The 12237-nt window shown below is 38.4% G+C and overlaps 2 protein-coding genes across 2 annotated transcripts; both read left to right on the top strand.

Annotated features, from left to right (window-relative positions):
* Positions 1-3971: 3971 nt before the first annotated feature.
* On the top strand, positions 3972-5068 carry MELLADRAFT_104961 (uncharacterized protein; the record flags this gene model as incomplete). Its single annotated transcript, XM_007408145.1, has 2 exons — positions 3972-4293; positions 4968-5068. The coding sequence occupies 2 exons, from the start codon at positions 3972-3974 to the stop codon at positions 5066-5068; spliced, it is 423 nt and encodes a 140-aa protein (XP_007408207.1).
* A 498-nt stretch (positions 5069-5566) lies between these two features.
* MELLADRAFT_84724 (uncharacterized protein) lies at positions 5567-6421 on the top strand (the record flags this gene model as incomplete). The annotated part of the gene is made up of 1 exon (XM_007408146.1): positions 5567-6421. The coding sequence occupies one exon, from the start codon at positions 5567-5569 to the stop codon at positions 6419-6421; it is 855 nt and encodes a 284-aa protein (XP_007408208.1).
* Between the last annotated feature and the right edge of the window lie 5816 nt (positions 6422-12237).

The following is a 12237-nucleotide window of genomic DNA, read 5'->3' as shown; positions in this document are numbered from 1 at the left end:
AGATATGTTTTGGCAATGACAGTGGATAGAACTCCACTGAATTGGGTGGATACTGGAACAGGATAAATATGCCTGTACCACACCAGATCCTTGGTCATCCACTATGAAGCCTGGAGAAAAACTTGTTGTCAGTCAGACAAAGAGGATCCAATTTAATCAAATGAACTACATGCCGGTAGATATTGGGTTGATTCATATTCATTACCACCCAATTATAATCATTAGGCACTTATAATCAACATGCAACAATTGGATGAACTTGTTTGAAGATGACCAACACCATTTCTTCCTTGAAGAGAGGGAGCTGTCTTTGTCATTTGATTCAAAGGGAAGGTAGCACTGTCATCATGTATTAGACATTGGAGCACCGTGTGAACACGGGTTTAATTCAAATATTATGGAACTATTGGAGTTCAACGTGGAGGTGGAACTAATTTGAGGTAAATGGTGCCAATCTGTCGACCAAGTGGTTGTCAGGATGTATGTGCTCAACCTGTGTGCAAAACACTTGTTGTACTTGGGGCCAAACAGATTGGGATTGGCTTGCAAGCCAGGGTCTGATTACACCTCCTGTAAACAGTTTGGCAATAAAGAGCCACTACATGGTGTACATATGTAATATCTAATTTAGCATGTGTAACCATATAATCCTGAATCACCCTTGTGAGGTATTCAATTATAACCTATCTGTTTAGCACGTGAAACCTAGACATCCTGCCTTGGCACCTGCCAAGAAGATCTATTTTAGATGAACAGCTACTAAGTCGGGATCCCAGTTCAACGTGATTGCTTGAACTAAGGCTACATGGGGTTATTAGAAAGATTAACACCAAACAAATCATGTAGGATCATCTTTCACTTTGATCCACGTGTAATATATTTGTTCAATGATGTGTATCTTTATTGAATACCATGCAGAAAGAGAAAAAGAATAACTGAATATGAAATAAGATAGAAATGGATAGCGTGCACACTGTACATGTGATTGATAGTTACAAGTGTTTATCTGTATGTACTGAAGTATCACATGATTTCTTTTTCTCATTACTAGTACTACATGTAATTCATTAATAGGTTTTTATATGTAATGAGTTTATTGTAAGAAAGGTGATATGCCACTGAGGTGGCTTATGCCCTTTCTGACAAAATCCCTCAGAACGGGTCACACCAGGGAATTCACATGACTTATAGACACTATCAAAACATATTTTCATGCACAAAGAAGGCTTCTTACAATATATTTCAACCATTTTCCTGCAGGGCTATTCATTCCCTTATGCTTGACATCCTGATATTTGACATAACTTTAGAAAGCAAAACATAATGAGATTGACGAGTCTTGATTTCAAACTACAGGAGAATAAATAGACAGTTTATTTTGATGGTGAATTTGTAAAGTTAAGGATCCTTCATGATTTCACAACTTATTTTCCTGTTTTTGGTGGTGCTGGTTTCAGTGATGGTCCAGCTGCATTTGATGGCCAACCATGGGCCTCCTGGCAAGATATTAGGTGTACTTCTTCACATCTAGCTATGAATTGCGCAACACATTCTGGATTGCTGCAGAACATGGTCTTTGGGGTGAACCTCTCACAACATTTTTGTACATTGTCACCACAACGGCAAGTGACATCCAACCTACATGGCACCTTGGTGCTTTGTAATGGGACCTCTAGTCTATCTCCACACTCATTTCAGTCTGTACCAAGCATGTTGGAAACATTGATACCGGACTCCATTACCCATGAAAAGTCTGCAAATGCCAAAGTCGCGGAAGCAAAGATGATACTGAGAATCCTGAAGACAGACACACTCTTCAAAGGCATCATTTTACAAAACGGACTACTAATCACTCATCAGCTGACTAAATTTGATGTGATAAGATGAAATCCTGTTGAACCACAGATGAGAGAGATTTTATAAACTTACAGATCAAGTCTATGGTTTTTGGGAAGTGATGTACTATGTTCAACATGTTTGGCTTTTGGGTGAGGACGGACTTTCTGTGGTAATGTCCTCAAGTCAGTTTGTGGCAACCTTAACTGGGAAAAAGCTGTGCAAGGAAGCTCCAAACACACAAAACCTGGAATCCTATATCTTGGGCTATAGATCAAAGGGCAACAGAATGTGATTAGTATTTATCTCAATGGCAGAGGCTCTAAGAAAGAACCAAGGTTGATTTTGGGATATTTCATGATTGAGACAAATGATGAACTAAGATAAATTACAAACTAGATGTGTCTACTTCTCACAAAGAAGCAGAAAGGCTACAACTTCTTAGGATTGATGTCAACAAAAATATGGAAATTTTAGAATGACCAAGAGCTGATGAGGATGAGGGGACAACAAGTTTGTCACTCATCAACACCTGTTTAAATAGTCCTTGAGGCACCCTTTGTACATTTTCCACAACAGCTACGTGTCCATAGACTTCCGCATGAACAGGCCACATCAGAGACTTAAAAGACACAGACCGTGATCTTCCGATCCTTGGCCATTTATTTCTGGATGGTAGAACAAGTTTGGATTCCTATTTTGCTATATTTTGGCACGCTTTGGCATATCCAAATACAACCTATCTGTTGTGATTCAAAACAAGCCGTAAATGTTGACAGGTCACATTGAAGGTTGGAACCACAATCATCCAACTGCTTTTTGCTCTGCATGATCTCTTTTGGCGGACAGTTTGATCTCTTGAAACCCCAAGAATTTTACGTACATATGGAGCCTTGCACTCACCTTTTTTTGGTCAACCCAAGTTCTTCCTATCTTCTGATGTTCAAACAATATTATAATAGCTCTCTGAACAATTCATTATGTACGCCATACGCACAAAAAACATCACTTGAACCCTTGCTTCCAATGCTGGTCTAGGAATATTGAGAGCTACAAGATTGTCTCCACAGCAAGGTTCATCTGCTTCAATGTCACACACCTGTGTGTCTCAAAATAAGGATAATGGTTTATTTTGTTCAATCTCATTACCTACTCACCTATCAAAGGGGGTTAGGGAAACTTGAACCAGAATGCTCATTGTTCAAAGCCTGCGAGTGATATGAATGTTTTAATGACATGCTTCAAACCAAGCCAGACAAGTAAAAAATTGTCTGCCACAAGTCCCAGAATTAAGATGAAGATATAAAATGAGACCTCTTTTTTGATCATGATCATGGCTGTTCATTCTTTCTACATGTATAAATATTGCTTCACACTTTGAATAGATAAGGGCATATTTGAATTATCCTTACACATTTCAACCTTTTGATTCTAAAGGCATGTGACGAGTGGAGAAAATTTACAACAGAAAAAGTACAACAATAAATCTTACTGTATAGTGATAGATTTGAGGAGAAACCAGACCAATTTGGTTTCAATGAAAGGTAAACTTGGAGTACAAAAGTCACCATGTCCATATTATAGCAATATTTGAGAAGTGGGTGCGTCGCACATGACAGGGTAGCGCCGTGAAATGCCAAATAGGGGGGGGTGGCACGCTTTGTCTGACCCAACTGTATGGGAGACTCATAAAAGAAGGGTAAGTTTGACCACAATTGGGAGATTCAAGTTATAAAATGCCAATGCATGCTACAGATGCCCAAAGGCACGACGGCATCTGTGTAATTCCATGAGATGGAACAGGGCGCACATGACTCGAGTACCCTCGGTACCCGAAGAGAGAGTGGGTACCGAGAGAGAATGGGGAACGATTTTCCCCAACGGAAACAAATTTAGGAAAAGAATATTACATCTCTTTAACAAATTTGTTTCCTTTACTCGAATCATCAAACAACATCAACAACAAATAAGGTAGAAGAAAAGTCTCAGCATTTCTTCATAAATTTTTCTTTTTAGTACAAATAATTCTCTATTTTAAACCAAATAATCGAACTATTGATAACATTCTACAACAAAAACTAATAGAAAGAAAATTTAAAAAGAATTAAATAAAACAGAAACAGTTTATACTTAAGATGTCTACTCCAAATCTCCCCGAAAATCTTCCTCCACGAGCTAACACCCCAGCACTAGCCGACTCGAATAAACCTAGAACTAGGAAAGGGAAGAAGAACAAGAACTTAACTACAGTACTTGAAGGAGAAGGAGAAGGCAGTGATTCGAAAGAAGGAGAAGAGAATGGTAATACTGACCATTTAAACGTTAACTCAACCGGCGGTACGAGAGATAATGATCATGGAAGAGAAGATAATAACGAGGGAAACCAGTCGAATGAAACAAGAGATTCAATTGGAGAAGAAGATAGAGCTGGCAGAATTGGGAACATTACAGGGATAGGTTAGTTCTTGTTCTTAGGAGACGTGATACCAAGAAATTCTTCTCCTTTCTTCATATTACACTTTCCTTTACAATTTTCCCAATCAATTCGTCTTCCATTTTCTTTAAAATTCTCAATCGTTTCATTTTTCATAATCGTTCCAACATATCCAATTTCTTATTGTTACTAATCATCGTGAGATGATAGAAGTTATATAAATAAAATATAACAATAACAGAGTAACCGATGAATAACGACTTACTCCCTGAAGTGGACAATTAATAATTCCTAAAATTTCCCAGAGTGGCCGATAAACATCCCTAAAATCCCCAGAGTGGCCAATAAGCATTCCTAAGATTCCCAGAGTGGCCGATAAATATTCCTGCAATTCCCAGTGTGGCCTGAAAACAATCCGAACTCCCCAGTGTGGCCTGAAAATTATCCAAATAGTCCTAGAGTGGCTTGATGATGCAGGCAAAATTCAAGACCTGAATGAAATATAATCTGAACAAGAGAATCAAAGAAAAAAAAAATTTGATGTCTCCAATAAAGAAAAAGAATTAGAAATTAAACAAGAGGAATATCGTCTTGATTGACACCTCCAAAAAAAAAATAAAAAAAAGAACGAGGAAAAGACAAGAAAACTTACCAATAGCCCTGCTTTTATGCTTTTGTGAATCACAATTTTTATTAGGTCCAGATGTAGAGAATATGGCTGAACCGGTCCAAATAGAACACGGTCATGCGAAGTGGTTGTATAACATTAAAGAAGCTCTTGATCGAGATATGATGTAAGAGAAAGTATCCACTAAGTAAAATAAAGACCGCACAGATTCTGATAAAAGCAAACACTGTTTATTTATTAGCAATCAGTACAGAGTGTTTCGAGAAGAATACCAGTTTTGGTGTGAAAGCGAAGGTACTGAACCTAGAGATATCGGCCTGATGAACTTCACATTTAAAGAGAAAAAGAAAGAAGTTGAATCACAAACCGAAACTGTTAAAGAAAAGTCAAAGACAAAAATCGAAACTAATACCAAAATGACCATAGGAAGTTTACCTTTGAATAACATGACAGGTTTATCTCAGTATTTTCATGACATAATGATTAATAAAAACATTCACATGCCAGTTTCGGTTTTTGACCCTACTTGGATTATGCAAGATGCCTTATTCATGAAGACCAGATCGACCAAAACTAGCTGCTCTACTAATGTTATTTCATATGTCGGTTTACCTTACGTAAACGAATATAGATTGACATCAAATGAATGGTCAACCAGATTCAATTTAATGATCAAATATCAAGAAGAGAAATATGATATTTTAGATAGTCAGAAAGACTCACCTATTGCACCACGATTAAGAGCTCATAAAGAAAACGTCCTTCAAATTCAAATTAAATGTTATGGTAAATGGACTCCGGCGATGCGTTATGATATCGCCCATAGACGTAATGTGTGGGAAAATAGGTTATTAGATGGGTCAATGGCGGATGTAGGCATGTTGAATGTGGAGCTGGCGGAAAGAGCAAAAGAGGATGCGAAGCACTTCAACGACTACAATTACACCGATAATCCCTACGCCTTTGGTAATGTGATGATGCAACATATAAGTCCTATAAATGGAGAGACTTACCCTTCACATGCCTCATGGGACTCCAACAGTGCCCTCATTGATACTCAGGCAGAAATGTTAACTGGAAGAAATTTATCTGCATCTAACAATCAACCAGTTAATCAAGTAATTAGTCAGGCAGGCCGTAACTCTCTGCCAGTTTTAGCGAATGGAAAAACAGTGCGTTATAAAGGAACGAAGTTCAATCCATTCTACTCACGTCCTAATCCTTACACCCCTGCACCATACGTGAACAACACCGACTACTCAAGCAATTCCTATACCACTCAGCCTTTTTACAATAGTCAACCCTTCCATAACAATCAACCGACTTTCAACGCTAGCAACATTAGAGGTGGTGGTAGTGGTAGAGGAATAGGAAGAGGAGGTACAGGTCGTGGCGCGAGAGGTGGCCGAGGTGGAGGTATGCATCCAGCAATAGGACCTGGAAGCTTTGATAAGGCAGCAACTGAATCGGCTGCTAAGAATGCAGAGAGTAATGTAGGAGGTGTAGCTTCTAGTTTGACGTGAGTTGTTGAAAACAAGACTGAGAGAAAAATGAAAACACCCCAACCTTGTCACAAATCTTTATAATTATCTTGATAATATCTTAACCAAAAAAAAAAAAAAATCTATCTTACCCTCCGAATCGTTTAAGTGACAGATTGTTAACCTATGTTGTGATACATTTAGATCACTTAACTAATTGAGTTGTTTTCTTTTGGTCGTTTTGTTGTTTTTCTCTTCTTCCTTGTGATGTGTTCTTTGCAGTAATAAAACGGTGAATGAAAGTAGCCAAAATTTGAGCCACAACAGTAAAGAAAAATCGATGGAACGAGAGAGAGACGAAGAATACATAGTCGACGCGCCTAGATCACCAGAAAATTGGCCTACGGAGGCAAAGAATGATATGCATCTTGAAGAATGGCGAGTGCTTCTTGAAGAGTGTGGACTTACGGAGAAATGGAAGAAGGTGTGGTCAGGCTTAATGAAGGGCTTTGATCAAGGGATTCCGCATCATATCTGGAAAGAAGAAAGGTGGTTTACACCAGATAATCATAAATCAGCACTGGCAGTGAAGGACAAGATAATGAAGAATTTATGTAAAGAACGGAAACTGGGTAGAATTTATGGACCATTCACTCACGAAGAAGTACATCAAAGGCTTGGTTTCTTTAGGTCCAACCCTATGGGTAGTGTGACTAACAATGACGGGTCACTACGCATGATAAATGATCTTTCTTATCCTCGGTCGAAAATCATACAAACGAAAAAGAGAAAAGTTGATTCAGATGGGGACCAAGACTCAGAATCAGATGATGAAGAGGAAATGTTACGAACTGATGCAGCTATTAAATGGATAAAGACAGCAAATTATGGTGAAAAAGGTGAAGATATTCCTTCTGTCAATTCCTTCGTAGATAAAAAGGATTTTGAGACAACTTGGGATGATTTTAATAAGGTGGCCAAGTATTTTATTCTAAACATAGGAAATAAGATCTTATTAGCAATCGTAGACTGGAAGAAGGCTTATAGGCAAGGCTCAACACCATGTTATCAATGGAGATACTTAACTATCAAAGATTTCAATGGCTATATCTGGATAGATACACGGATACCCTTTGGGGGCGTGGCAGGATGCAGAACATTCGGATGGTTGGCTGATGCGTGGAGAGACATCATTAAATCAATTCTTAATGTCAAGGAAATCTTTTGGTGGGTAGATGATAACATGTTTGTGAAATTTGAAGGAGACTTACTTGATATGAAGGATGTAATACAAGTCAGCAATAATTTAGGCGTTCAGTCAAATGATGAAAAGTTTGCGGACTGGAATGTGGAACAGAAATATTTAGGATTTATTTGGAATGGTGAAGACAAGTCAGTCAGGTTACCGACAGAGAAGTTAGAAGAAAGGATTAGAAAAATTAAAGACTTACTTGCACCAACAAGAAAATGCTCGAAGAAAGAGGTAGAAAAGATTGTCGGTCAGCTAAGCCACTTGGTTTATATCTTACCTATGATGCAATGTTATTTGTGGAACTTATATTGGTGGGATAAGTCCTGGTACAACCATAGTGCTTTGAGAGAAGTGCCAGAAGGTGTGAAAGACAAATTAAAAGAATGGTTGCAGAGTTTAGAAAGATTTGACAGGTTGACATTCAAGGCGGAAGTCGATCCATCTGAGATCGGGTGGGTAGGCGACGCAAGTACGGGATATGGTGTCGGGGTTTTGATAGGTGACAGGTGGACAAGTTTCAAACTGGTTGACAGTTGGAAAAGTAAAGACATATCACCGGGAAGTCAGAAACGAGACATAGCATGGCTGGAGACAGTAGCTGTAAGAATCGGCTTACTAATGATAGAACAGCTTATGACGACCACGAATCAGACGTTTGTAGTCTATACCAATAACACCACGACTGAATCAGTAATATTGCAATACAAATCAAAACATCGATTAGTTAATGAAGAGTGGAAATCAATTCAAAAAGTACTCACTCGTTTGAATTGTTTGATTGTCGCTAGACGGGTATCATCCGGTCAGAACAAAGCCGATAAACTTTCAAGAGGCTTAGAAACAAACAAAGATCTCAACAAAGAAGTCAGGATAAACTTACCTCGGGATCTGGTAGGTTTGTTATTAAGAGACTAACACTACACAAAATGTAATTTTTACCGGGCGGTAAAGAAAACCACGGACATAGAAAAATCCTGAGGCAACAGGAAGATAGCTAGAAATCTGAAAAAATATGCACCTTGTTCCTAGATGTTGGGGCGTCATGATGAGTATTTTTTAGTATTTTACACACAGATATTGGTTAATGTACTAACAATAAAGGCTGAAAATCATCAAAAACCCACCTGTAACAATACCTGAAATTTGGGTCACAATTATGAAGACAATATTTTGTGGTCTAAAAACTTCAATAACTTATGCAATTCTGCTCCAAATAACTTGATTTTTGGTTCATTCAAAAGCTGAACTATTCTCCTTTACACTTCATAAACGTAGTAAGGTGTTATCTAGTCATGTAAACGCTCTACATATGTTCAAACCGTTTTGAATAAATAGCTCTGTAGGGCCTTTTACAGACCGGCTACAGATGTGATGTCTGAATGATAAATGTAGAGGAAAGACTCACCTTTTTGATGAACTAAAAATCAAGTGATTTGCTTCAGAACCGCAAACGTTATTGATGTTTGAAGATTTCAAAATCCTGTCTTCAAAATCATGGGCCAAATTTCAGGTATTGTTACAGGTGGGTTTTTCATGATTCTCAGCCTTTATTGCTAGTACATTAAACAATATCTGTGTGTAAAATACAAAAAAATACTCATCATGACGCCCCAACATCTAGGAACAAGGTGCATATTTTTTCAGATTTTTAGCCCTCTTCCTGTTGCCTCAGGATTTTTCTATGTCAGTAGTTTACTTTACCACCCGGTAAAGATTACATTTTGTGTAGTGTAAGGAGGATGATGACTAATGAGAAGAAGGTGGTGAATTTTTTGAGAAATAAAGATGGGTGAGTTTTCCTTACAGTGACAGATGAAGGAATCGAGAAGGATGAGGGTGAAGTTGACTGACTGATGAATATGTTACTTGTTCTTGTTATTTCTTTGTCTTTGGATAAGGGTGATTGATTGGAAATTGGATAGTGTTAAGTAACGATTGTTGAAGGGAGGATGGTTGCAGGCGACCCTACAAAATTACAGCACAGCGATGTCAAAATTAGAAAGTTTTGGTTTATCAATGAACTTAGGAAGACGAGACCTATTACCTTTAAGTCAAAAATTATTATGGAAGTTCATCGTTTGGGGAGGAAAAGAATGCAAGGTGGATCTGGAAGAAGAAGAAGAATTAAATGAATTAAACGAAGCTCATAAAGTAACAGCAGCTACGTTAATTAAATACATAACTGGTATAAGATCTTGGCATCTTTTTCATGACGAACCTTTCCCTCCAGAGAATGATAAAATCACGAAGTTACTTCTGAAGGCGGCGAGTATGGCGGACGCGAAATGTAAAGAAGATGCTAAGATTATAAGACAACCCGTGCAATTACGACATTTGGCGGAATTAGTGTTGGAATTGGATAAAGGAAATGAACAAGATCGCTTAGCTTTGGCCATTGCGTTGATAGCCTTCTGGGGAATGGCCCGATTAGGTGAATTGGTATCGGATGATAAGGCAAAGGCTATTATATTGAGGAAAGATATGATATATTCACCAGACCATTCATATTTTAAATTAGCCTTACATAATGCCAAGACTGCGAAACCTGGGGAGTTACAATACTTACACATTAGGAGGATTCCTTCCCATCTATGTCCAGTTAGGGCGTTAGAAAGGGTTTTTCGCGAAAGTCCGGGTCAAGGTTTAGAGGATAGGTTATTCGCGTATGTTGATCGGAATGGAAGAAGGTTGACATTGACGAAGACAGTGGTGTTGAACATATATAGGAGAATCTGGGTTAAATCGGATAGTCATGGTCAGTTATCTGGACATTCTTTTAGAATAGGTGGTGCGACGTTAAGGTGGAATGAGAACTTACCCTTGGAGGACATAGTCAAATCGGGTCGTTGGGAGTCGAAAGCTTATCAAAGATATCTTCGTAAATATACTAAAGGTGATGTAGAAGATGCTAAGTTAATTTGGAATTGGATGAAAATTGAAGAAGTGAATGATAAGCAGGTATTAAATCAAAGTCATGATTGAATTAAGAAAGAGCAGGACTAATATGTTGACTTAGAGCATCCACTATCTTGACGGTGTTTTATCGTAATTTTTGCGTTCCTGAGTGCGAAATTTGATCATGCGTGTTTTACCAAAGTTGGTAACCGCATGAAATCCACTACGGATTGATGTAACGAGTGATTTAGCTACGATGAATCACTGTGAATCGTCCTGATCCACAGTGGTTTGATTTTGAAATGAGATAACTTATCTTTTTCATAAAACTCCATCCAAAAAACCATCCAATCAAATGCCCACTACAAATTTCTTGAAGACACATATCAACCATCTTTTAAGTCTTCAAACGACAATGATGAGGAACAAGAAGAACTTGACCAACTTGTCTTTGAATTCTTGTTTGATAGGCCTCACACACCTCCTTCACCTCTTCAGACTTGAACCCGGATAGATCGAGATCGAGCTCAGGTATCTCACAAAACATTAAGATGTATATTGTACATTCAGATATCAATGTAGCAGAAGTTAATAAGGACAACCATATCTCACGGTTAATTAATAATGATAATCTACACAAGTTATATGTAAAGTTAAAACAGGAAGAGTGTGGGTCACTTTGATGATAGGAAAAATACCAACCCTTGATTGAAATCGATCCGATTCGAAGTGTGATGTTCCAAAATACGATGTATCGAAGTTGAGTTTTGAGGATGGACTTTGAAGTCCGAATTCGAAGTCTTGAATTGTGATGTTTCGAAGTCTGGAGTTTTGAAAACTGCAGCTGTTGACCGATTATCCTACGATAAATCAAGTCGTAGGCTTTCGTAGATTTGAACAAGCGGACTGCAAGACTTGACGCGGTCGTACGGACCGCATGTCTAAAACAGGTCCATAGTGGACCTGTCTGGATTTTAGCGTTATTGTAACGCTAAATCACATCGTTAACGCACCCATAGTGGATGCTCTTACTATAGGCATTGTCGTTATAATTGAGGTGTATCTGAAGTAACGATAGATTGATTTAAATTGAATAGAAAGAGCAAAAGTTTACTGACCTTCCAGAGAAAGAGAGGGGGGATTGAGTTCGGGAGTTAGAACGCGGGGCACAGATGCGAAGTAGCCTCGGGACATACCGAGGTGGCTCTCCGCAGGCTCCGGACGATACGTCCCGAGAGTAGGTAGCAGAGAGCCTACCCCGGCAAAGCACCAGCGGCCTGTTGGCCCCCCCCCACACACGCGATAAGACTTAAGTAATTAAGTCTTAAAGCTTACGGTACTTTGTTCTAAGGTAGCAAGAGAAAATACAATATATGAGACAGAAATGAATACATAACAACTTTGAGAGTTTTAGAAATAAAACAAAGATTTTATTAGAAAGGAAAAATCACACATAAGAAATGTGAGACTCCTAGATAATGGAATGCTACAGATGCCCAAAGGCACGACGGCATCTGTGTAATTCCATGAGATGGAACAGGGCGCACATGACTCGAGTACCCTCGGTACCCAAAGAGAGAGTGGGTACCGAGAGAGAATGGGGAACGATTTTCCCCAACGGAAACAAATTTAGGAAAAGAATATTACATCTCTTTAACAAATTTGTTTCCTCCTTTACTCGAATCATCAAACAACATCAACAAAAAATAAG

The sequence above is a fragment of the Melampsora larici-populina genome (assembly GCF_000204055.1).
Source record: "Melampsora larici-populina 98AG31 unplaced genomic scaffold MELLAscaffold_11, whole genome shotgun sequence".
Taxonomy (NCBI): domain Eukaryota; kingdom Fungi; phylum Basidiomycota; class Pucciniomycetes; order Pucciniales; family Melampsoraceae; genus Melampsora; species Melampsora laricis-populina.
The sequence above is the reverse complement of the archived record's forward strand: the minus strand, read 5'-3'. Positions and strand labels throughout refer to the sequence as shown.